We start from the raw sequence: 25,348 nt of genomic DNA on the forward strand, positions 1-25,348 counted from the left end.
GGGGGTTACACTCGGTTCAACTGCTGTGCATAACTTGAAGGTGGAGTCACTGGCACTGTAGCTAGTCTAGGGGAGTAGCTGATAAGGGACAGAAGGTAGTGTGTGTTGGTCGCTCTTTGCTGCTGACAGCAGGGCATGATGAGAAAGAGATGTTCAGGCAAAAATGTGCTGGTTTGAGACCTGAAACCGGAGTCAGAAATCCTAGGCTTCCTATGCTAGAAAGGGCAATGGCTTCTGTGCATCCACAGCAAGAGATAAGGAGGGAATCAGTTAGAGCAATGAAGGCCGGTGAAAATGTTCCACGCAACAGAGACTCGGCATTGCCTACTTACTATCAGATTAAGGCAACCACCACTAAGTCGGGGGGAAGAGACAGGCATGGGGCAGAGAAGCAAGGAAGTAAAGCAGGCTGGAAAGTTCTGGAAAAGAACTTTGGGTGTGATTACTGGCACAGATAGGCTAGCAGGCTGCTAAGTTTTTGAGGGAATCATGGGCAGAGGAATCACAAGCTTGTTGTAAAAATCAATAGTCTTGCACTGGCCCCCAAACCTGCACCAGGCCGGAAGGGGACTGACTGTGAGAGCCGCACAGCTCCTGGGGAGGACGCACCCCCAACACCCACTTGTGACAGACCAGGAAGCAGTGGACCCAGAGCGCAGGATCTGGGAACAATGGAGGAGGGACTCCTCCCAGAGGGCAGAATCCCGCCATCTCCTCCGCTGGTGGCTTCTGCTGCGTCTCATTCTTTCTTTTTCCAGGTGGGAGTTTTTACTGCAGTGGTCCTGTCCCTGCTTCACCAGTGAACGGGAATCGGGGGGATGTGACAAGGGTGGGAGGTCGGATAACTCTTTTAGTTCATGGAGGCCTGTCCTCAAGGAGCCACGTGGACTGATGGAGAGGACAGCAGCCCTCGGAGAACAACTGAACTCTGGGCGGGACGGGGGAAGTGGGGCGGAGAGGCTCAGGGCACAGACAAGGCAGAGCTCCCAGACCTTTCCTTTTCCTCCTGGGCACCCCGGAGGCCATTTCCCAGCCTCCTCTGGAGTTAGGCTGTGAGTCAGTGACTTGAGATCTAGCTACCGAGGCGGACGTAAGGGACTATAGTTTTTCCTGTGAGGTCTCCTCCTTCCCTCCCATGCCCCCTGTGGAGAAGACTCTGGGTGTAAGACAGCAGCACGACCTGTAAGGAGTAAGCCCCCTGCCTGGTGGCCGTGCTGCGGCAGGAGCAAGCAGTACCTTTCTGGACTGAGCCACTGACACTGGCGACATCTGTCACCACAGCCAGCCTACTTCACACAGGCTGCCTCCCGGGGAAGGGGGCATGTCCCGCACAGGAAGAGCACTCCCTGAGCAGACTGAGACTGGACCACAGCGCTAGCCACATTAGTGTCCTCCGCATTCCCACCCTCCCTCGAGGCACGAGTGCAAGGGCTAAGTGCCGCTCCCAGTCTCAGCTTCCAGAGCACCCCCAGCTGCCCCTCCACGCTCACTCCCCTCCAGGCTGGGTGAAGGGAGATAGCCCCAGGGTGCTCCTGGAAGCCACAGGCTGAAGACAGTGAGGCTGGGTCACCCTGCTGCCCGAGGGCCACCCCACCAACCCATTCCCCTCCCCAGTGTTACATAAGCAAGAAAGTTCTTTTGTGATAGAGCCATCATATATTTTTGGGTCTATTTATTACAGAACTAGCATTACCCTAATACAATCATTGCTAAATGGCCATAATACATTTATTCTATAATTGCACATAATTTTATTCACCAAAGGAATGTCCTTTTCTCCTAAGGTTCTAAATTTCCAGAACTGAAATGTTAGAGGTTAGAGTCACCGCCAAGGCAAAGGGCAAGAACATCGCGAGGTAGTTGCTGAAGTGGTCGGTCGTGCGGGTGTCAAGGGCTGGGGGTCGGGGGTCGGACACCTGGTGCGTGGCTGGGTCCCCACCTCTGGGCGGTGTGCTCCTCCGTTGGCCGGCCGATCCCATAGCAGGGCTCAGCAAGAGAGGGCCCATGGGCCAAATCCAGCCTGCGGCCTGTTTTCGTCCAGCCCTCCAGCTAAGAGTGTTTTGTGTGGAAGAATATGTGACAGAGACCGCACAAACATTATGTGGCCTGCGAAAATACTCACTGCCTGGCCCCGCCCTGTGGGGCTGCTGTGGGGGTTATGGACAGGTGAGGCCCGTGCGTGGCTCAGGGTTAAGCAGACAATACAAAGTCACACATGCAACACAGCTACGAACGTCTGCCAAAAATCAATTGTCATGTAGCCAAATCCTGCTTTCCGTCTAGGTGAACACTCTCTCCTTCCTTCCAAAAATCAAATGAAAATCATGAAGAGCTACATTCTGATTCTTATGGCCACAAGACTTTTGAATTAAAAAGTTGCTGGTAGTCCAATTTCACTTACTTGGAATATGGACTAAGGAGAAGAAATATTTCTCCTTTATAGCAAAGGGCCCTAGTGTGGCAGAGGAAAGCCTCAAACATGAAAGCTGGACTCCGTTTAACACGTGAAGAAAGACCGAGACATTTTAAAATTAGAACAAGACTCGAAGGAGATATTAGAAAACATAAAATTGATTCAGCAACAGTATTGATGCTGGTTTTCGTGATAAAACAATTTTGCCGTGTAAATGCACTTCTAGTGGAGATCTGTTATGAGGTTCAGGCAGAGACAACATAAAGCTGGCCTTTCAAAATCCGATTAGATGGAGAATGTTCTCCAATGAGATGCTTGGCCAAACTGGTCAGATGATAATGTAGAGTCCGGGACATAAGTGATGTCTCACTGAGACAGCATTTCCCAGAGCTCATCTGCAAACCCTGGCGCTCGGGGATGCTGTGTGTGTGCGTGTGTGTGTGTGTGCGCGCGCGCCAGGGGAGGGAGGTTCTAGGGCCTGAGAAGTTAGGAAGACACGGCACACCGCTCTCCTCCTGGAAGATCACGGCGCACAACTGCACATTAACAGTTCTGAGAAGCGCCGCGGTGTGGGAAACTGGTGCCTAGTTTAGCCCAGAACATCTCCTCTCCACTGTCTGTGGTGGCATCACGGAGAACTGGAGCCCTGGAGGACCCGTGCAGCCGTCAGGCCATCGTCAGGACGCACTGCGACCCTGGGCTTCCCTCACAGCACTCACAGTTCCCATTTCACAGCACGCATTTTAACAGAACGAAAGAGCTGTGGCCTCTGCGTCATAACCAGATACTCCCAAGGTTACCAGCAAGCTTAGAACATGAGCGCTTGGGGGAAATCCTAGTAGCAAGGTCCCTGTTCACTCACCAACGTTAAGAAAGATTCAGTAGCAGATTTGTGCCCATTTTGATGAGAAGAGGAGTGGGGACATCCCGCTGTTGCCAGGCTGGACTTTCTGTTCTGGAACGAAATCGGGCAGGCCATTTGTGTGGTTTCTCTGGGTAAGTTCCATTTATTAATCATTGTACAAAAAAATCTTGGCATTCATTTGAAGAGAAAAGAAGTTATTATATCCAAATATTTAATATTTTAACATTGTGAAAGTTCTTTTATAACAGGGCTTTTTAAAATGGAGAAAACTTTTGGAAAAATTTTAAAAAGAAACGTGATTTATTAGAGTACAGGATTCAAAACACGTTTTTAGAAAAATATAAAGTGCCCAAATACCAACTTACACAGGTGACACCGGCTTCCTGGAGCCAAATGAAGCGTTCATGAAGAAACACACTTAAAAACAGTCTAGATACATATGTACACAGGGTCAGCAAAGGTCAACCATCTCTCTTGGCTGTGATGTTACTCTAAGGAAAAAGGAAACCAAACCAGAAAACCGACAGTTATAACTCTCAGCATGCTCCACGGTTTCCGAGCAATGCATCTCCCGAGCACGAGCCCCATGTGACCTAACTTCCACCTTCGCACGGGAGTAGTGTAAAGCCCCACCTCGGGTGGGATGGGCGCCGGGAGGGGGCAAGTCCAGATCTCCCGACTGTGGCTCTGACTGCCGAGGAACACGGACCCTGGGCGACAGCTAATTCAGGCTGGAAGGAGCCCCTGGCCAAATCCCCGTCTCTTTCTAATAACTTCTTAATAGCTGTCACTTGCCATTAAGTGGTCTCAGGTGGCTTCCCCAGACCTCAGTCATCCCAGGGTTTCCGAGGGCTGAACAAGAGGCAGTCAGCAAACATGGTGTGAAAATACTGCATGCAAATGAAGACAGGTGGCGAGGCGCGACTGGGCCACAGCCCTAAAGCCTTTCACTAGAGCACAGGGCTGCTTCTAGACTGAGAGAGCAGAGTAACTAGGTCCTGACTCCAGAACGTCGTTCCTACTGGTTAACTACAAGATGAGCTCGCCAGAGAAGTGGCAGGTCTAGAAGGGTGCGCGTTCCAGAGCGGCACAGAGTCGGGCCCTTCACACCCAGTTACCAAGAACATGGCAGAGAAGCCAGCGAGTGTGAACCGGAAGTCAGCCCCGGGGGCTCAGGAACCGGCTTCCTCCTGCTCATGTTTCACGGCAATGGCTACTGCGGGGCAGGTCACACTCACGTCTTCTCTCCCACTGACCCAACACTATCAAAATTAAAGATGTTTCATTGGTTCTACCGTGCCATATTCGAAAAGGTTTTGAAGTGATTCTAAGGAATGACAGGGGACATGAAACCTCCTCTTTTCTTTTCAAAAATTTTAAGGTTCATTATTTCTTCTTTTTTCTGATTAGAAAAGTGAAACTCATTTTTAGGTCTTTGGAGACCATGGAGTATGGTTTCTAAAGGCAAACCTTTTAACATCAGATTGTACTTCTTATAAAGAGAACACATCACTAATTTAAGATCTACTCATGATACTGGATTTTAAAAAAGTACTTATTTTAAAGAGAACAGTAGATGAATGTGGGAAAATCCACTCACAAAAATCATTATTATGCATTTTCTCAAATAATGTTATGTAATAAAATAGAAGACTAATGATTCGTTAAGATACAAGCATAAATCCAGAGAGGAATATGGAAGGGAAACCGTGTCATTCTCCCAATTCAAATAAAGAAAAAGATAAACATGTGAAATCTGCTTTAAAAATTAGAAAAAAATAAATTCACATGATTTTGATTACCATTAGTTTGTTAATGTCTCCATCTGCAAGACACTGCCACATCTCCTACAGCATTACCTTCGAATAAGCAACTCGATTCAGGGTAAAATGACACACAGTTCTGACTTAGGCCCACACATGTTCCACAGAGAAATCAGGAAGAAATTAATGCAAACAACCCCATCTGTCCAGCAAATGAAACGCTCTGAGACAAATGCAGACAGACACAATGGCAAGTGAATAAAAAGAATGATACGAGTGTCGACAGTGAGACCTCATGAAGACAGAATGTCACAAACTGTCACCACAGGACAAGCATACAAGCCATGCCACTGAACACAGTGCCTTTCAAGTGAATTCACTAGTGTACGCGGAGAGCGACATCGTCTTTGCAGCTGGGGGAGGGCACGCGCCGTTTAAACTTGGGAGGAGGCAGCCAGCACTACTGGTCCAGTGGCTTTCCTGGTGGTGTGAGTCCAGAGGGGTCCGTAGAGACGTCGTCTTCCGGAACCTGTTCTCTTGGAAGATAGCAGCAGCAGCAAAGGTCCAAGGTCCCCGACCAGACTTTACTCCACATCCTCTTTCTTCGCACTGTAAATGTTCTGTACTGTTTCATAGACAGACTCCAGATCCTCTGGGTATCGAATTTCCAGCTCTGCGTTCGGGATGTAGTGGGTGCCAGTAAACTCTGAGAAATAGCGTCCGACATCGGGGTGCGAGATTTCTTGAGGCTCCACATTATATTCCAAGTTTTCTGTTGATAAAGAGGCACATGGACATTCTTGTTAAAACGGACATTTCTGCAGCATCTTTTATCCAGAGAACTTCCAATTACCCCTTTGAGTGGCATTTCAGAGGTGGGGACAAAAGGAAAGACAGAAGATGTTTATGGGAATTTGGAGGAAGCGACAGGAAAAAGGCAGCGAGTGGCAATCAGGGGCCGGAGGGGTGGTGGCATGGGGTCCCCAACAGCTCCACACTGAACAGAAGTATTTTCCTATTCTCTGAGCAAGATGTTTTGGTTCCAGCAAAACTCCAGCAGTCTCTTGGGGATTGGCAAGCTGGAGACTCAGCATGTTCCTGTGCGTGATCTGGCACACAGCCAAACGTATGGGACTAGGGTATCCTAGCCCGCTCATCTTTCGCCCATGCCTGAGCTTCTGGAGCCTCCACACATTTGGTTACAACTCTCAGACCTGCATCCTTCTTGTCTACTGATGTGAGTCCCTCCTACACAGATCACTCTCTACCCGCCTTCCTTTGAGTGTGGCTGCGTACGTCCAGAGGTGAGCCAGCCATTCACAGGGCAGTCGTGGGATCCAGTGGGAGGAACGGAAAAGTGGCTCGCAACACTAGGCTCTAAATGGATATGGGTTACATGACATTTGTATAATCGCTTAGGAAAACCATACTACCTCCTCTCCTTGCTCTCTAACTTGCCACTATAGAAAGAAATAAAAGATAAGATTCCTTTAAAGTGGAATGATAAAAAAAAATGTGACAATACATATGAGGTATTTTAAAGGCTGAAATCCCTTTAGATGGCTTCTCTCTAAAAAACTATTTGAAAAATGGCTCCTTCATGGCCCCAATGAATGGATGACATCTTGTGTGCCCTTCCTTACTGGCCACAGAGGCCGGGCCCTAGACTGGGTGTGGGCCCTCGAACCAGGAGAAGCCAAGCCATGTACCCCAGGATCTGGCACCAGAAAGCAGCTGGGCCAGGCAGATGCTCCCCAGTCTGACTATGTTCCAGTCTCAGTTCCCATCAATACGCAGCCATATGTTGCCCAGCCTATCACTTGAATCAGCCCACGGGAGTCTGCGCAAGCCAGGTCAGAGAAGGAGCACTTGAGATTTTTACAATTTAAAAGACAGAGCCAGACGGCCCTCTGAAATGGCTGAACACTTACACTCCACCCAACGTAGGAAATCCTCACACACGTGCCAGCACGTGAAGACTGCCATGGACTCTGTGTGTGTGTGTGTGTGTGTGTGTGTGAGAAACTTTAGCTTGGAAGTGTATGACAAATTATGGGAGAGGAGACTAACGTGGTGAGGGCACTGCATGCACCAAGCATTCTACAAGGTGCCCCATCACTACAGACAGAACATATGCAAGAATTAGATCTTCGCATTGCAGTTGAATTCCTGGCCTTCCGATGCGGGCAGCTGACCTGAATTCAGAGCATCTGTGAAATTCATTTTCCGTAGTAGCGAAGTAGGGAGGATGGGGAGACAGGAGTTGCTCCTCTCCTACCTGTGCCAAGAAAGCATAACAGCATGCCCCCTAGTGGGAAGAAAAATTATAAATACGCAAGATGCTGTATATCCCATTAGGATTTAGGTGAACTCTAACATACTGAAGGAAAAATTCTCTCTTAATTGTGCAGATTAAAATTATGTGAAGATGTCATGTATGTATATGGCCTATAATTCACTCTTGAACTCTCTGTGGAGAGCTAATAATTAGAAAAGCATTCATTAATGGGTTCTACCCAGGTTACTAGGATCACTAGAGCTAAAAGTCAAAAATTTAGATCAAGAAAAAGTTTAAAAACAAATAACAATGCAAATAAACTAACGCAGAAATGCTCAAAAACATAAGTATTTTTAATATTTAGCCTCTCAAGGTCTCCCAGCAGCTAAATATGAGCTAGTTTGAGCATGAAATTGTCCCAAATTATCATAACACAGTGACTAAGTAAAAACCCAGGAGTCTATGGGAGAAGGGGGAAGGAGAGAGGGGGAGAGAGGAAGACAGCGGAGAGGGAGGGAGGAATGCTCTTGTTTGCAGAAGTAGAGGGAACAGAGCAGCAGTGGCAGTGGGACACAGCACACCATGGGCCTCTGGACGAGACGCAAGGTGAGGCGCACAGCACCCGACAGTAAGTACTACGTCAAAACATCAGCCCGAGCTAGTCAGGCCTCAGGCGGACCTTCCAGTTTACACACAACACACAGATAAGGAAACAGCAAGACAAATCCAGAATGTTAGACAATTTACAAGACAACTGGGCTGGACTCTTTAAAAAGTCAAAGACCTGTGAAAAAGAGAAAAAACAAGATGAAGAATGAGAAACTGCTCTTTAATAAGAGACTAGGGGACACAAGAACCAAATGCAAGGCACGCCTCCTGGTTAGACCAGGATCTAAAAGCAAACAAACAAACAAACAAACAGCTGTAAAAGTTATGCTTGAGACCACTGGGAAATTTGAATACTGACCGAATATCAGACATTACGAAATAATTTCTGTTTGTTAGCTGTGATGATGCAGCTGTGGTAATGCAAAGAAACGTCCTTACTCTTAGAAGAAGCATGATTAAGCACTTAGGTCATGACGTCTGCAATATTCTTTCAAATGGTTCAGCAAAAAACAAAAATCTCTTTTCACAGATGAAACAGATATGGTGAATGCTACCTGCTGAATGTAGTGGTGGGTATACAGGGTATTCACTGTCTGAAAGTGCTCTTAATCCAAAATTGCAAAACACCACACGTTACATGCACTCACCTCATGGTTCTGAACTTCTGTTTACAAGCATCTCTCTCTCTCAGACAGGGATTCCCTCCCTCCAGCCGAATGGGAGCACTTAGGTGTTGTCTGGAATGACCCATGGGGCTAGGGATCCCTCAGTGAACAGGGCAGACTCGGTTCTGCACTCAGGGAGCTCAGGATGGAGCGAGGCAGCCAGGCCGTCCGAGAGGAAGTCCTGGACGTGAGGGCGCAGGGACTCAGCGGGCAGGGTGCTCAGGGAGTGCGGGGCAGGGACAGACGGCCCAGAGTGGGGGTAGAGGGGGAAGGGTGGGGTGAGAACAGCGTCTTGAAGGAAGTGACGTTAAACGTGAAGCAGGACCTGAAGCACGCGAGGCAGGAGGAAACAGCCTGTTTGTGAGGGACAGCCACCTGTGAGAATGGCGATCTCAAGGAACATCGAGGCTTGATCCGGCTGGAGTATGACAGGGATGGGAACAGAGGAGTTGTGGGAGAGGGTCTAGATTACCTCTGGGCCACGCAAAGGAGTCTGGTCTGCTACTAAGACACTCCTGACAGGTAGTTTAAGCCACAAATGACCTGGTCCAAAGTGCACGCTGGAAAGATCCTTTAGCTGTTGCTGAGGAAAACGCCCTATGCAGGGGTTAGTCTGGAGGCAGGTACCAGTCAGGAAGCTGGCGCAACATACGCAAGAGATAGTTATGGCACAGAGAGGAGGGCGACAGGAATGGAGATAAGTAGATGGAAACACGAGGGACGCGTTCAGGAGACAGAAACAGTGTGATGTGTCGAGTGACTTGATGTATGATGAGGGGCGGGACAGAGAAGTAAGAGATGGTGCCCAGGCGGCAATACTTGAGGAGATGGGAAAAGCAGGTTGGGGTGGGTACAAGGGAGGGGCAAGACGAGTTCAGCTGGCAACACTGCTGAGCGCCTCCAAGTGCAGATGCCCAGGGGGCTCCTGGAGAGGTGGGCATGGGCCCAGAGAGGAGCAGGGGATGGAAACGAGGCTTTGAGATTATGGCACCAGCATATCAACAGTCACCGAGGCCACAAGACCTGAGAGGGCCCCGGGGAGCCCCACGTCACGTCAGGTCCTTCTGCAGGGAGCTACGAGGACGCGGCTCTCCATGTCCACACCCCTGCTGCCAAGCACCTGGCTGGCACCCAACAGACGCCCAGAAACACTGACTGAGGCCAACAGAACCGCTAGCGGACAAAGACAGACAGCTACCGTGTGGCATACCGGCTCTTCAGTTCCAAGAATTTTCTACGGGTCTCAGAATTTAAAATTAAAAAAGGTAATTTGCTAACATTACCCACAATCACTTAGTTCAATCTCAACTTTAAGAGCATAAAGCTGACAACAAGATAAAATTTTTTTACAAAGTCATTGCAATATTATGACTCTAAAACTTACATTGCACTTTTATGTAAGATACGATTAGAGACAAATTCCTGAATCTTCACCATAGACACTGGACAAATTCACAACACCTAAAACCAAATACCCAGTTCCACCTATTCTAAAAAGCCCATTTTTAAGTTAATATAAATGTTTCCAGGAACTCAAATACTAAATACAGAAAGTCTTAATATCAACCCTACATAATGGGCAATGGATGAATGCCCACAGTGAAGCCATCGACACCGGCCCACAGTGCTGACGACCGTCCCCTTCACTCCTGTGACACACGCTATGAGGTGGACTGTGAAACGTGCAGAGTGATGAGTGGGAGTGCAAATGGTCCATGAACCATTCTATAATTTCCAAATCATTTGTTGGTTTCTAGAAACCGTCAGTATGGTTTTTTATTTGACACAGCTTCAAAGTTAAGTGAAAGCACCGTCAGCGCCTTCACTGGACGCGGCACCTATCACGCCCTCTTGTAACCTCTCACTGCAGTGTGACCTGTCGTCTCCAGGAGCAGAACTCCTGGCAATGTATACGATCCTCTCTCAGCTTCTGGTAAGTTACCAATAGTTAACGTGAAACTTTTTCTAGTCTTTCTGATACTTCTGAGACTTTTACACACCCAGTATTTCTGTGATTGCATTTCTCCTGACACAACCTTGAGCAGGGTCAAACCTGAGGCTGTGGGTCAGACACAGAAAGGCGCAGCACGATGGTCAAGGACGTGGCTCTCTGCCAAGCCACCTGGGTTCCGATTCACCCTGAGGTTAGAATTGAAGCACTCCATGCGCTGCAGACTGCTCGTGTATAAAATGAGGCGGACGACGGCGATCGTGTTCTCCAACGGAAGTCACGCACATCAGAACGCTGCCCGAGGCCAAGCAGCATACGCCAGTGTTCATGTTCATTTTTATCAATACAGTGCATGCTGTGAAAGCCCTGACAGGCAGGCCTGCAACAGATGCATCCCGCAGAATGGAGGGACTGAGAAAGGGGAGACCCGCCCTCAGGGCATCTGTCTCTAACCTGCCCCCACAGGCTCCATCTGTCTCCGCCCCACGAGTGCCCTGGGCTAGCCCCAAACACCTACCAAGCACCAGCTGACCCTCCCAGGTGCTCCTGGAGCTGGTGCTGTGGACTGCAGTCCCCACAGTGGCCACTCGAGGGCATCTCTGCCAGAGCACAGCTGGCTGCCAGTCTCAGGAGGCCAGTGGGTGCTAGGGTGGCTCCCCCAAGTGTCCATTCAATGCCCTCCAGTTCAGGCAGGCAGTACGGGCAGGGCACAAGCTGACCCTCCTTGCCTGGAGGGAGCCAATGGCAGGGCCTGGGAAGTAGGATTGATGGGAATTTGATTGGCAAAGGCAATGCCCAATCAGAAGAGAGGTCAGCAACAGCACTGGAATAGGGTCCTGGCTGTGGTGGTGACTGACAGGGAGACGCCGTGGCGGTGACTATTTAACTCATGGGATGCCCACACCAGAGCACACCCACCACGTTTAGCTGACTATCGGCCCTGAGGAGGTGAGTCACGGGACAAGTGTCACTTATGAAAAAACTGATGACCTGTGCCCACAGTATCTGAGTGCTCAACTGAGTTCTTAAAATATGCCCGGGTGTCATTAAAAGTACAGACAGCACTAGCTACTCACCTTGGGCTGCATATCTACAAGAACCATCCTCCACCAGGACATTATAGAAAGGCTGATGGTGGCCATGAGGCAGGCTGTGGACGTTCATGTTTCGAATCCATTCATGTCCCATCATGCAGGTGGGGTCCCAACCATAGATCACACAGTTGTAGCCATACCTAATTAACACAAGAACACGGCAAATCAACTCCTGGGACCCTGTCTCGGCAACTCTGAAAAGTATAGACAACGGGTTGGCCCCTCTTAAGTCCACAGTCCTACAAATTTACCTGCTTTTACCCTATGTTGAACCATTTTTCAGGACACTCCCGCCCCTCTTTATAAACTCGTCTTATCAGTACAGCACTTCTCTTGGAAAAGAATAAGCTTTCAACAAAGAGTGATGGGACAAAAATGGTTATCCAAGCGGAAAAAGCTATCAGGACCCAGGCCTGACAATACACAAATCAGTTCTTAGAACTAAGACCTAGATGTAAAATGCAGACCTTAAAAAATATCTTCATGACTTGAGATGAGGAAAGATTTCTTAAAGAAGACACTAAAAATACAGTCCGTAAAGGGAGAGACTGATCAATGACAGCATTGAGACCCTGACTCAGACAGACTATCAAAAAAATACAAGACAACTGGGGAAATGCGAACACTGACCAGATATTTGATGAGGTTAAGGAATTGTTTATTTTTTCTTAGCTATGACAACAGGATGATGAACGTATCTTTAAAAAGAGAGCACCCTTACCTTTTAGAGACAGCGAGAAATAGCTGTGGATGAAATGACATCTGGCATTGCTTCCAGGGAGGAGGAGGAGGACATGGGGGTGGAGGTGAGACGAGGACTGCCCTCGTATGATGACTGTTGAAGCTGGTTATGGGAACATCGCCTGGTTCCTTACACTCATCTCTCTGCTTATATGTTTGAAATTTCCATAACACAGTTAAAAAAAAAGAATGAAAAACACTAGCCAAAAACTGGGAAAAGAGGGGCTGGCCCAGTGGCACAGCAGTTAAGTTCGCATGTTCTGCTTGAGAGGCCTGGGGATCGCCGGTTTGGATCCTGGGTGCGGACATGGCACCACTTGGCACGCCATGCTGTGGTAGGTGTCCCACATATAAAGTAGGAGAAGATAGGTAGGGATGTTAGCTCAGGGCCAGTCTTCCTCAGCAAAAAGAGGAGGACTGGCAGTAGTTAGCTCAAGGCTAATCTTCCTCAAAAAAAAAAAGTCAAAACAAAACAAAAACTGGGAAAAGAGAGTTGCAACTTATCTGCACATAGAGACTAGTATACAGAATAAAGAACTATTAACATCAATAAGAAAGCCTAATAACTCAATGGAAAAATAAGCAAAACACTTGACGAGGTGCTTAGTAAAAGAAAACTTGCATGGCTCGTAAACTCAATCTGTGTAGTAATCAGGGAAATGCAAATTAAAACCATGACAAGATACCATTTGCCATTTCCTACATCAGTGCATTTTTAAAGGTCTGGCAATGACACAAGTCGGCGAGAACAGGAGCTCTGGGCTCCGAGCCTGCTGGTGGGATGTGAGTCAGTGCATTCGCCTTTCAGGTGGTGTAGTTTTGCCCAGTAAAGCGACCGAGAGCATACCCTACAATCCAGGAAATCCCTACCCACATCTCACATTCAAGGAGGGCGAGGTTAAAAGAAGACAGTAAGGACAAGGAAGGGTCAGGGTCAAAACTGCCTTTAGTGGAGCTGTTTGAAAATGGAGTCAGAGCTGCCTTTCCAGAGAAACTGGCTTGCTGTCTTGAGGCTTGGACTGGCCCACACCTTTGGACTGGTCCACAACGGCAACTGTTTTACAGGCAATTATCTGAGAAGTCAGCAGGAGAATGGATGTCCTGATCACACAGACTGAGGATGGTGGACTTTCCACAGACGGAATCAACGGGCAGTCAGTTTAGCCAGGACTAGCTCAACGCCTCCAACGCCAGTTAAAATTCTTTGTAACACAATCTTCCTTCCTTGCCTTTAAAAGCCCCTGACTTACTCTTCAGTGGGACACTACTGAATCTGTGTTCCCCAAACTGCAATTCTTTGATCCCAAATAAACGCTCTGCCTCTTAAACTGGTTTCTGTCTGTCAACAGGTTGACAGAAGAAATGAGAGAAAACTCTTTGCTCATAGTTGCTCCATCTTCCCACACAGAGAAGGGTCAGACGTCTAAAGGTCACTAAAAACATCAGACCATCTCCCAGCTAGGAAAGCAAGTTCCTTCTTAGAAAACAGGAAGGGTAAAGGTACAGATGCTGGTCCTTCCTGCGAGGGCACCAGTTGCTGCATCCAGGAGGTCCCCTTCAGGCGTGTCACTGCCGCTCCCAAGAAGCGCTGCTCACAGGCACGCGTGTCCTCTGCGGCCACGTGTGGCTGGCCGGCCGCCGTGGGGCACTCACCTCTTATGCTTCATAATGAGCCCGATGGAGTAGCAGACGTCCCTGTGCTTCTCATGGGAGCGGAGCTTCACCTCCACGCCCACCTCCTCCTTCTTGCGCTCAATGTGCTCTAACGTGTGCTGCACCAGATAGCCCACCGCCCCGTGCTGCCCGGGGTCTAGGGTTTGGATGTGCTGGAGGATGTCAAGCACCTTCAAGACAAGACAGAAAGACTAGGAGATAATATTTTCATTTAGGCCTTTTCTTTTTCCTCGCACAGGATTTAGACCTACATAACCTGACAAAGGACGGCAAGGCGGGGCGTGCTGACAGCTGGGTCTCCGTGACCGGTGGGCTCTCCCAGTCAGCATGTATGGCACCCAGAGTTGGCTGGCGACTCACTTCTTATAATGGGAACTGGCCCCAGACAGCCACGTGAAGCCGGCGTGAACGTAAGGAATATTTAGAAACACAGTGGACTGGAAGAAGCATGAGGTCAGGAGGCAAGGGTCTGCCTTCTACGGGCACGTTAGATTGGGTGAACTCTAAAAGGTTCTAACATTCTTGGTCAGTGTCGGGACTCAATTTTTCATACACAGAAAGGAACAATTTTAACCTGCCACTCACGAATTGGGAGGAAAAATAAACACTAAGCTGCTTCAATAAAGATCAAGAGGACGTCTGATAGAGCTGCTTCAGAGCTGCCGAGATGGAAGGGGTCACAGAGAGGCCACCGGAACAATGCAAATTAGCTCAGTTACGATGTGACACTTGAACAAAGACGTGCATCAGGGTTCTGAAATCCTACTGGTCATTTCAACGATTTTAACTCACGATGGAATCCAGCATTCCACTGGGCAGGGACAGACCACATCTCTGTGGAATTTAAACGACTAGGTGGTAGCAGCAGGGCTGCCTGGCTCCAAGGTTACATTCTTTCTACTGTGCCTGGTGCCTCTACAGGAAAGTACAAGTTCAAATAAAGTTAAGATGCGCACACACAATTATTTGGCACCCATTATATTACAGCGTTTAGCAGGGGGTCTCCGACAGGCTTCTCCTTGGGAAACAGGACTGCCTCCTATTTACTGAGTCCCAAGGCAGAGCAACCTGGATTCTAGTCCCAGATCCATCAAACTCACTGTTTTTACCTTTGAATCAGTTTATTCACTTATCCAATGATGATTAATAACTGCCCTATTTCCTGATATATTTTGACCCAGTAAAAGTGTTGTGAAAACCACAGTTTTATGCAATGTGAGATATTATTATTCCAGAACCCAGTCTTGTGTTCCAGGCTGAGCTGTGCAGGCTCTCAATATGTACTAAACACTTACTCTCCACTGGTCACTGTGCCAAGCCCGGCACATTTTAAATTTCCTTTAATCCTCCCAACTTGAAGGGCAGGAGTATAGTCACTCAGTTTCCAGAGGAGGAAGCAGTTTTTGTGAAGGTAAGTCACTCGCCCCAGCCACGGGGTTATGAAGACTTGGAGAGAGGACGTGGACCCAGGGCCGACTAAACCCTAGGTCCCACTCACTGTCATACCAAAGCCAGAGGAGGAGAATTTTAATGAACTGTTATGAAGAATGTCAAACACATGAAGATAGAACGGTATAACCCCAAGTACCCCAAACCCAGCTTCATCCTGCATCAGCTGGGAGCTGATCCTCATCCGCTCCCACCCGCAGTAGTGTAACTTTAACTGGGGGACACTAACATTTATCCTCAGTAGCCAAAAGCATCAGATTTAGCAGCAAGCTTCTGTTTACCAGGCTTGTGTAACAGCCTTCCTCCTGCCCCTCTGCAGTTCCAATTAGCTACTTTTCACCACACTTCTGCTACATCCTACAGACACAGCTTCCCTCCCTTCCTAGCAGCCCCTCCCCACCAGAGAAGTGAAACGCACATAACCTGGAATCTTCAAAGCCCAAGGAAGTTTCAGACTCAGAGCAGCAGAGGAGATAAGGTTGAGGGATAATTAGTCCCGCCTTCTCCTGATGTGTCGGGGGCAGTGAAGGGAGAGGGAAGAATGGCTATGGTATGGTCATATGGGGCCGAGCGTGCTCCCAAAGGACCGTGCTGACAGCTGGGCACCAGGTCTCCAACCCAATGTCCAAACCTAGAACCCCAAGAGTCCACAACTTTCGGGGCGGAGATCTTCGAACAGGGGGTCTATCACCTATGATTGGCAGTTTTTTCTCTAAAGGGCCAGCATATATATTTTAGGCTTTGTGGGCCATAGGGTCTCTGACTCAACCGCTCACCTCTGCCGCTGTAGCTGGAAAGCAGCCAGGGACAATAAGTAGGCAAATGGGCATGGCTGTAGGCCAATGAAGCCTGCGTTGTCTGCGGCTCTTCCACTTTCGGGGCTTCAGCTACGACATGCCGATGCCAGGAGCCCCTGCCAAATGTTCTAGGATGCGGCACTCGATGGCTCCAGGTCCTATCAAAGTCAGCATCCCCCAAACGGAACACTTTCTTTACCCCAAAACAGGTCTGTTCTCCAAATACCCACTGTTAACGTGGCCAGTCACCCTTTTGGGAAATCTGGATATCCTCTTTGAGCCTTCTCCCCATTCATATCTAGTGAAGTTCTGTCATTTCTTAACCATTCATTCAAAAAGACCTTGAAGCATCTACTGTGTGGCAGGAACTGTGCTGAGAGCAGGAGGACCAGCTACAATGAAGAACAAAACAGATGCGGTCCTTGTCCTTACAGAGCACAGTCCAGTGAGACGGTTCAACGAGCAGCTACAACACACTTAAAAAAAGTTTTGTGAAAGGGCAAGCACAGGGCTGGCACGACGGAAGAAGCTGACCTCAGGCAGGGGTGCCAGGGAAGGGTTTCAGAGGCTCAGGTTTACGCTGACGACTCGGCAGAAGTCAGCCCAGAGATGGAGTCAAGGGACAGAGAGAGGGGTTCTAGGCAGAGATGCAGCACGTGCAAACGACTGACGCAAGAGAGCAGGGGCAAATGGAGGGTGTGGCTGTGGTGGCACAGAGTACAAGGAGGCTCAGGCCGGCAGGGCCAGACCACCAAGAACCTGGCAGGTCACATTGGAGAGAACACCTATCTTTAAGGCAATGGGGGAGCCACTCAGAGGGTTCTGAGCAGCGAAGACACACAACCGACATTGTATTACTCTGACTACAGTGTATAAGACGGTTCAAAGAGTCTAAGAGCAGAGGGAAGCAGGCCACGCAGGAGGCCTCCGCAATAATCTAGGAGACAGCCATGCCCAGATGTATGGTGGACACCTGGATAGGTCGGTCTGGAGCCCAGGGTCGACAGGAGATCAAGGACTCGGCAGCTAACAGCCTACAGACGATAACTGAACGAAGGGGATGAGGTGAGATTGCCTGGGGGAAAGGTGCAGATAAAGAGAAGTCCAGAAACTACCCTCCAGTGTGGAGCCTTTAAGGGAGAGACGGAGGACAGGAACTAGCAGGAGCCTGGGACCCAGGGGCCCAGAGTCAAAGGAACAGAGTGTGCTGAGTGGGGAGTGGCCCCCAGTGATCAAGACAAGGAAAGATAAGTATCTACTGGATCTGGCACAAGGAGAATGATTTAGCAAAAAGGGGTCACTGGCTTCCTTGGCAAGAGCAGCTCCCATGGAGGAGGGATGGGAACGGATCCCTGTGTTCTGAGGAGTGCGTGGGCAGCGAGGCAGGTGGCCGTCGCAGTGTGGTCACACGCATGGCCAGCGAGTGGGGATCTTAGCTGTGCAGGGAGCAGAGAGATAAGGAGGGAGCCGCAGGGAAATGCCAGCAGGGCTGCCGTGGGAGGACTTTTTGTTTTTTTTTCCCAAAGATAGGAGAGACCTGCATATGTTTAATGCTGACAGCACACAGTAGAAAGAGAAAGCTGAAGATACAGGAGAAGAAATAAAGGAAAACAGTAGTCCGTGAAAAGGCAGGAGAGTGGGATCTAAGCATGGAGGAGTTTCTGCCTAGGAAACAGGAGGGACATCGTCTCCGCTGAAATGTAGAGCTAGTGGGAAAGAATAACCACGGACCAGAATAAGGCTGCAGGCTTGGCAGCAGGAAGCAGAAAGTGCCCGTCTGCTGGCTTTTTCTGAAGCAATCCTGCCTTGGCCCACTGTCCCACGGAGTGCAGGGTGTGGCTGGGCTCGGGCACCAAACAGCCCGGGTTGAACTCCTGCGTAGGAGACCTCGACAAATTACTTAACTTCCTGGTGCCTCAGTTTCATTATCTGTAATAGGGCAAAAAACAGTGTCCACCTCAGAGGGCTGGAATGAGGTGTTCAGTAAGTGTTAGCGACTTTTTAAAGTTTGACCATCCTACACTATTTCCATCGCAGCCACAATAACCCTGGAGTATGAAGGTAGTGACCAAGTGGACTAGTATTTCTTAGCTTTTTCTGATTTAATTCATCTGAAAACAACCTTCTGGTGTTCCCAGTTTGGGAATGCTTCCCTTTACCTAATAAACTCAAAAAGCTTCTAAGCCCTCCAGGCTCATCTCATACCCCGAAAGGCAGACACACACTCACAGGCACACATGCGCACGTGTGTACATAAACCCTGGTTAAGCTGACCCCCTCTGCAGACACCGAGCTCTGCCACTTTGTGCCATGCCCAGGCGGTAACTGCAGTGACCCACTTGTCTGCCCTCTGAGTGTTTCCCATCCTTCAAGGTCACCTCGAATGGTTCCTCTGGAGAGGAACCGCTTCTATGTGCTTCAGCACCCCCTGGATTCTCGCCCGTCGGGAGGCCCCAGTTTTCCTTCACTGCCTGGGGTTTCGTCCCCATTGCTGGAGTGCGTGTTTGTTGGGGGGAGTCTGATGCATGGCAGACGAGTCACCTTTCATTCCCGATCTCCGAATGAGGGGTGGTCGAGGTGCTCAACCCCAGCAGCAGACAAATGGCTGTCATGAGGAAAACTCTTCTGCATGTAACAAGTTGGGAACTTGTTCTAGTGACGGCTGCTTGGCAGAAAGGCAGTCTTGACCATCTGAGGGGGGTACCGAGGTAACTCCCCAGGAGGCAGCGTTACAGTGTGGGCACTAGACTAAGTCAGTGGTCGAAGGAAGGAAAGGAGGCCAGAGCGCCTGCAGATCTCCCGTCAGCCGCAGCCTGTCAATGGCTGACGTGTAACTGAAGTACGGAACTCACTTATAAAGAACCGTGCTTTACAACAATCTCGCATTTTACGAGTTATCATGAAATTCCGTAAATAATGCAAAGTAAAAAGTGACAGGAATTAGTTATGTATATCCTAGTATTAAAAACAAATGAAGTGAAAAAATAGAAATAAACAGTAGGCTCCTGGACAGCAGGTTCTGAGAGGCGGTGGTGGCTTCGGCAGAGCCTCGTTTTCCCATGACTCTTCTCCTGGTCACAGGGTGTTCCGGGAGGACACCTGCCACCTGGGCCACAGATGGCATCCTAGGAGCCTAGGGGTTTTCCTACTCATGCGTCCTTTTGCAGAACTATTTTAGGTCTCTGAGCTGCGGATAAACGAGACTAGCTAAATCTAAGCAATGTTGTTTAGACTATTTACTCTCTCGAGGAAGGTTTTCCCACTCTCCAATGATACGGGCAGATGATTTTATGGCGATGTCCCTATGAGAGCTCAGGATCCAATTCTCTCATCAGGCCGTTCTAAACAAACAGAACGGATTAACAATGTATTCTCGTGGAAAAACAAGTGCGTGATGGAAACGTGCAGCCGCTCCACACGTGCCACACGCACAGCTCGCTGAGGAGCAACTGCCTCGAGCACAGTGGCCTTCTGAAAGTGCCTGCTGCGGGCACACGGGCTGCTGAGAAATCCACTCGGACAGCATCCAAATCGAACAGTTCTCAGAGACTTCCCGTCTCTCAGACAGTCAGCAGGCGGACTGAACACACCTGAGATCTAATTTCCCCACGTCAAGCAGGGGTATTTATGTATGCTCAATTAAGTTTCTAACAGCACAGCTGGACGGTGAACATTTAAAATTTTGCTTCCCTGTTGCTGAGTCAGGGTGACACAGGGAAAACACACCTGTGGGGCACCAGTGGGTGAGTGGCAGGGCAGAGGCCTTACGGTTCCAGGAGTTTAAGGCACTGACCACAAAGAGAACTCTTTGGCAACAGAACCAGTTTTTTATTAGAATAAAGGAGACAAAAAAATTCAACTGATGGGTCAAGACTGGGAGACTGGGGATAGATTTGTGTTTATCTCCCTTGTTAGTACAAGGATACACTTGTAAGAGCCGCCTTTCAAGCTGGGATTTCCCTCTCTAAGGCAAGTGCAAAGCATCAAGGTAAAATAATTACCTTCTCTGGCCAGATTCCCAGGTGGAAGTACAGCCGGGCTTGAAGGAGGAGGAGCTGCACCTGGTCCGGGTACATCGCCAGATACAGATCCAACGAGTCTCTGAGGAGCTGGTACGACTGGTCGATGCCTTCCCTGGGGGGGAAGAAATCTGTCTTACCCTGCCTGCTTGTGAGCCAAGACCCTCTTGTTCAAGGCCCAGGTTTGAAATGTAATCGACACAAGTCCATATGTTTTATCATTCTGATACTTCCTTTCTGTTCAGCAAATAGTTACAATGCTCTTAATAAAAAAAAAATACACAAGAAATATAAATTTTGGATCCCACTCTGGCGATGGGCACCAAATTAAAATCAGAAGCATGTTCATTGTGTAGTCACCTCAATCACACTGGACGTAATTGTAATGAATTCTGAGTATGTGGAGCACAGAGGACTTTTCAGGCACAAGGCTGTTCTGTATGATACTCTAACGGTGGACGCGTGGCATATACATTTGTCAAAGCCCACAGAACGTACACCACCAAGAGTGAACCCTAACATGAACTGTGGACTCCGAGTGACAATGACGTCTCAATGGAGACTCGTCAACTGTAGCACATGAACCCTCTGGTGGGGGACGGTGACGGCAGGGAAGGCTATGCATGTGTGGGGGCAGGGATGTATGGGAACTCTCTGCACCTTCTGCTCAGTTTTGCTGTGAACCTAAAACTGTTCTGAAAAATAAAGTCTATTTAAAAAAAAAAGAATTCTGCCAGTAGGCAGAAAACTATTACTACAAAGTACAACCTTCTATTTTCCCTGAAGACAAATTTCCTTTGACTCAGAAGCAAGACAGTGTCATACTTCTGATTGTTTTCTTATCAAAGTGATAAGAAAGTAAAAATTAAAAGATGACTAAGCAGTTGGACATGAGAACAGCCTGCCCCCCCAAAATAATCTGTGCCGGTCTCAGATATTCCTGTTTCAGAAGAATGCTTTCAGCGTTTGTAAGGAGAACGTGCCCAGGTCCACTGCAGAGACCTCAGAGCAAAGTCACTTAGCACATCTTAAATCTGGATAGCACTGTGTCACGCGGAGCAGTGTTTTCCCCAGTGGGCAGACGGTGCGGATATGCCGAGTGTGCCACCCAGCAGCCACTGCCCGGCCACGTCATAGGCAGGCTCATTAAGTACAGTCCTCGATAAGGCACTCTGAGCCTCCAGAGACACACACTCGCACAGGTACTGGCAAACCAGGAAAACCTTACCGCTTTCCCAGGCTTAAAAGGTTCCCCACCATTCGCTGCAACACCTTCTTTACATTGACCACCCCGTACAGCGCTGCGGTCACGTGCTGGCCGATCAAGTATTCACATTCTTTCACTGTGAGCTGCTTGCCTTTTCCGAAAGCATCTATGTAGATGTAGTCGAAGATGTCCAGGGTCGCCCTATCCAAGAGTGCGCGCAGTTAGCCAACCTCAGATTAGAGCCGGACAAGGCAAGATCTAAACCCCAACAAGCAGCTCAAGTCAGAGACTAAATGTTAACACAGCAGCATTGCTACTTAAAATATCAAGGTCTCAAGTTTAAACTCTGACCTTTTATACACCCACTACCGTGTTAACATTGTAATACGCTGATATTTAAGGAACAGTACTGATAAATGTCATCTAATACAGTTTTTTAGGGAGATTAATTTTAAAACTCGTTGCCAGGAATATCTATCACAAGTCTGGTTGAGAGAGTATTTACGGAATGCCTGAGGCGTTCCCCGGATTAATTCCAGAGATTAGCACTAGCAAACGTCTGCGGATCCCGGGCCCCTGGAGGCTATGAGGCAAGTCACAGCGCTCTGACCCACAGAAATTCTGCAGACAAGTTCAGGTGGTCACAGGTCTGCCGAGCCCATCATGGCCTCAGGCTGGGAACGTGCTCCAGGCCACGGAGAGCTGTGTCCCTGGACTAGATCACATTGCTCCTCCCGTGGAAGTGCTGTCCACAAACCACGCTCTCGTGTGAGTGGAGTGGTGGGAGGTGGTCACATGAGCACGTTCTCAGAGCATTACCCAGTACACTCTAGGAGGACTCCTGAGCCGTTTGGGGGGGGTGTGTCTTTGCTTCAGGAGTAGTTCTGTTTTTTTTTCTTGAGCAACTGTTTCGCTTTGATCTTATGCCCACTACAAATCACGTAAGAGATTTTCTCTTGGGTGCTAAAAAAGCCCAGTTAGATTTCTTCCTTGAGTCATATTAATAGCCCACCTTTAGCAAGACATATATAAATGTTCCAGAAACAAGGAATGCTCTTCAATTCTTTTTATGAGTCTAGGAGAACCACACATATACACACAAATCTGCAGGCAAAAATCCTAAATAAAACATAAGCAAATCAAACATAGCAATGTATTTTTAAAAATCCATAAGATTAAGTAAGATGCACCCCAAGAATGAAAGGAGAGTTGGACATCAAGAAATCTATTTCAGCACATACAGACTAAAAGAGAAAAACCATATGATCTTATTAGTAGACACAGAAAAGAGATTTGGGGATAAAAAAAATCTAATGGCTAGTTATTAATAAACTCTTAGCAAACCAGGAATTTAGAAGGCAGCTTTGATAATCCTAATGCAAGGTATTGCCCCCAAATATCGTGCTTGATGGCGAAATTTTAAAGGCCTTCCATTTGAAGTCATATCTAAGGCAAAGGTGCCTTCTATTCAACTTTGTACAGGAGGACCTAGCCAGCAGAGTGAGACAAGTATAAGAAAGAAGAACACATAAGGACTAGAAAGAATGAAGAAACAAAACTGGTGCAATTCATAGACAATACGACTGTCCACACAGAAAAGGCAAGAGTTGACAAATTATTAGCACTAATAATTTATTCAGCAAATTATCAGATTGCCAGACCTATATCTAAAGATCTACTCATATCCCCGTATGCTATCAATACTTAGACAAATGTAATTACAAAAATTACCATTTACAATAGCAACTAAAATTTAAGGTACCTAGGAATAAATTTAACAAGATGTCAGAGTTTGATGAAAAAGATGATAAAATCTTTTTAAGGACATTAAAGCAGACTTAAACGTGTAGGGAGATAGCATGTTCACAGACAAAGACTCAGAAGTGAAACACCGCAACAGTCCTCACATTAATCTATGAATCCATTCTAAAGTAAGCTCTGGGGCCAATCAATATCCATACGGGGTTCTGAAGGAAACTGATAAACTGATTTTTTTTTTTTAAAGATTGGCACCTGAGCTAACAACTGTTGCCAATCTTTTTTTCTTTCCTCTGCTTTTCCTCCCCAAATCCCCCTAGTACATAGTTGTATATTTTTAGTTGTGGGTCCTTCTAGTTGTGGCTGATTTCTGAATCTACAGAAGAGCAAAAGGCTAAGAAGAGCCAAGGCAGTTATGAAGAACCCTATGTGGGTCTCAGCGTACCAGAAACTAGGACTAATGGCAAAGCCACAGTAATTAAGACAACATGACCCTAGTGCAGGTACAGACAAGCGAGGACGCGAAGGCCTGCAGCCCAGCTGCTGGGTCACGAGTGTGCACTCTCCCACTATCTTCCCTGCCTGTCCCTGAGGGCAGAGCCCTTTATGGGTCTCAACGTTTGTTCTGCCAAGTGCCTGGGGTGTTAACAAATGATTTCATTGTTTGTTTGCCCTGTACTGTCTGTTCATTGTAGCCTAAAAAGGAAAAATGATCCTCTTACCACACACCAATGTACTCAATAATAAGTCACTGTGGTAAATAATATGGTAATTGGTGTTTTAAATGCTTTCTATCAGGCAGAAATCCTCGGTGGATTATTATACAGGCATTTAAGAACATTTTAGAGAGATCTGGGGAAAGAGGAAGACCCAGTACGAGATGGACTGACTGATCAAGGAAGCCACCGAGAGGCATGAGTCTACAGAAGCTGAGCCGGGCTGCTGAGGACGGGACACTGTGGACATCACTCATTCACAGGCATGAGTCTACAGAAGCTGAGCCGGGCTGCTGAGGATGGGACACTGTGGACAGCACTCATTCACAGGGTCGCTAGGAGTCCGAGCCAACTTGACAGCACAGAAAAAATTTAGGGAGAGGGAATGAGCTGAAACAGCATTTTTCCCATTTAAAATAATGGAAAATGGGTGCCTGCTATCCAATAAAGAAAGCATCCAATACATTTTAAGAACAGATCATATTCGGAAAACAAGGGAAGCCTGGACACAGTATTTAAAGAAATGTATAAAGGTAACGAACTGTAAAAATTTGCACAGAAATAATAAGTACTTGCAAACTAACTGGTGGTTACCTCTGGAGAGGAGAGGAGGGAGAAAGGGGCAAGAAAGAATCCCCAGGAGGCTCCAACTCCATATGGGTCTTCTTTCTTATACTAGGAGGCAGAAATACAGAGACCAGGTACCATTTTTTTATGTAGGCATCAGAAACTCTACTAGCTGTGCAAAGCACTGACATCATCTAATCCTGCAAAGCACATTATGGAAAACATTAGCCCCATTTTGCAGAGGAAGAAAGTGGGCTTCAGAGGCAGCCGAGGTTTACACCCAGTCAGGCTTCAAAGCTCAGGGACGTCTTTTCGACTGCTCATCACTTTACCACAGGCTATCACAGCTCGCCATTAGGAAGCAGTTTCAAAGAACAGGATATAATTAAATAACTTTGTTTCTTTTTCCTCTAAATGGCACATTTAAAGACAAGATTTTTCTACCTATTTGATGAACTATTTCTTTCAGAAAAGCTAGGCTACAGCTGAAAAGGAGCTTTATGCCCAATAGGACACCAGGTTTAAAAAAGAGAACAAAACAGAACTCATTAACCTGCTTTAGAAAATGTACATCAGTCACCAACCTGGCCTAAAACAAGCGTCACTGACGATGAGAACGCGAATATTCGCCTTGTAGTTGAATGAAGCATCTGGCTACCCTGTCTCTCCCCACCCTTGTGTGGGGCTGGGGGAGGAGATTTTATGGAAGACTGAAACTGAGAGTGTCTTTAAGAACTCTTTGATCTGATCTGCTTTGGAACAAAGAGCCTTTGAGATCCCCA

The 25,348-nt window shown here is 47.8% G+C and overlaps 1 protein-coding gene across 3 annotated transcripts in view; it reads right to left on the minus strand.

The window, feature by feature from the left end:
* Positions 1 to 1,655: 1,655 nt before the first annotated feature.
* FBXO21 (F-box protein 21) overlaps positions 1,656 to 25,348 on the minus strand; it is a 38,278-nt gene continuing 14,585 nt past the window's right edge. Inside the window, exons 8-13 of one of the 3 annotated variants that reach the window (XR_006531553.2) lie at positions 21,547 to 21,726; positions 20,301 to 20,433; positions 14,033 to 14,244; positions 11,621 to 11,778; positions 3,644 to 5,813; positions 1,656 to 3,368 (exon numbers count right to left, since the gene is read on the minus strand). Coding sequence is in view for 2 of the 3 variants with exons in the window: in XM_044775797.2 (XP_044631732.2) it covers positions 5,626 to 5,813; positions 11,621 to 11,778; positions 14,033 to 14,244; positions 20,301 to 20,433; positions 21,547 to 21,726 (871 nt within the window). In the remaining variant the exon portion in view is untranslated. Of the gene's footprint in view, positions 3,369 to 3,559; positions 5,814 to 11,620; positions 11,779 to 14,032; positions 14,245 to 20,300; positions 20,434 to 21,546; positions 21,727 to 25,348 lie in introns of those variants that run through there. The other 2 variants (XM_044775798.2, XM_044775797.2) reach the window with 2 other exon arrangements.

This window comes from Equus asinus, chromosome 8 (assembly GCF_041296235.1).
Source record: "Equus asinus isolate D_3611 breed Donkey chromosome 8, EquAss-T2T_v2, whole genome shotgun sequence".
In the NCBI taxonomy this organism is placed as follows: domain Eukaryota; kingdom Metazoa; phylum Chordata; class Mammalia; order Perissodactyla; family Equidae; genus Equus; species Equus asinus.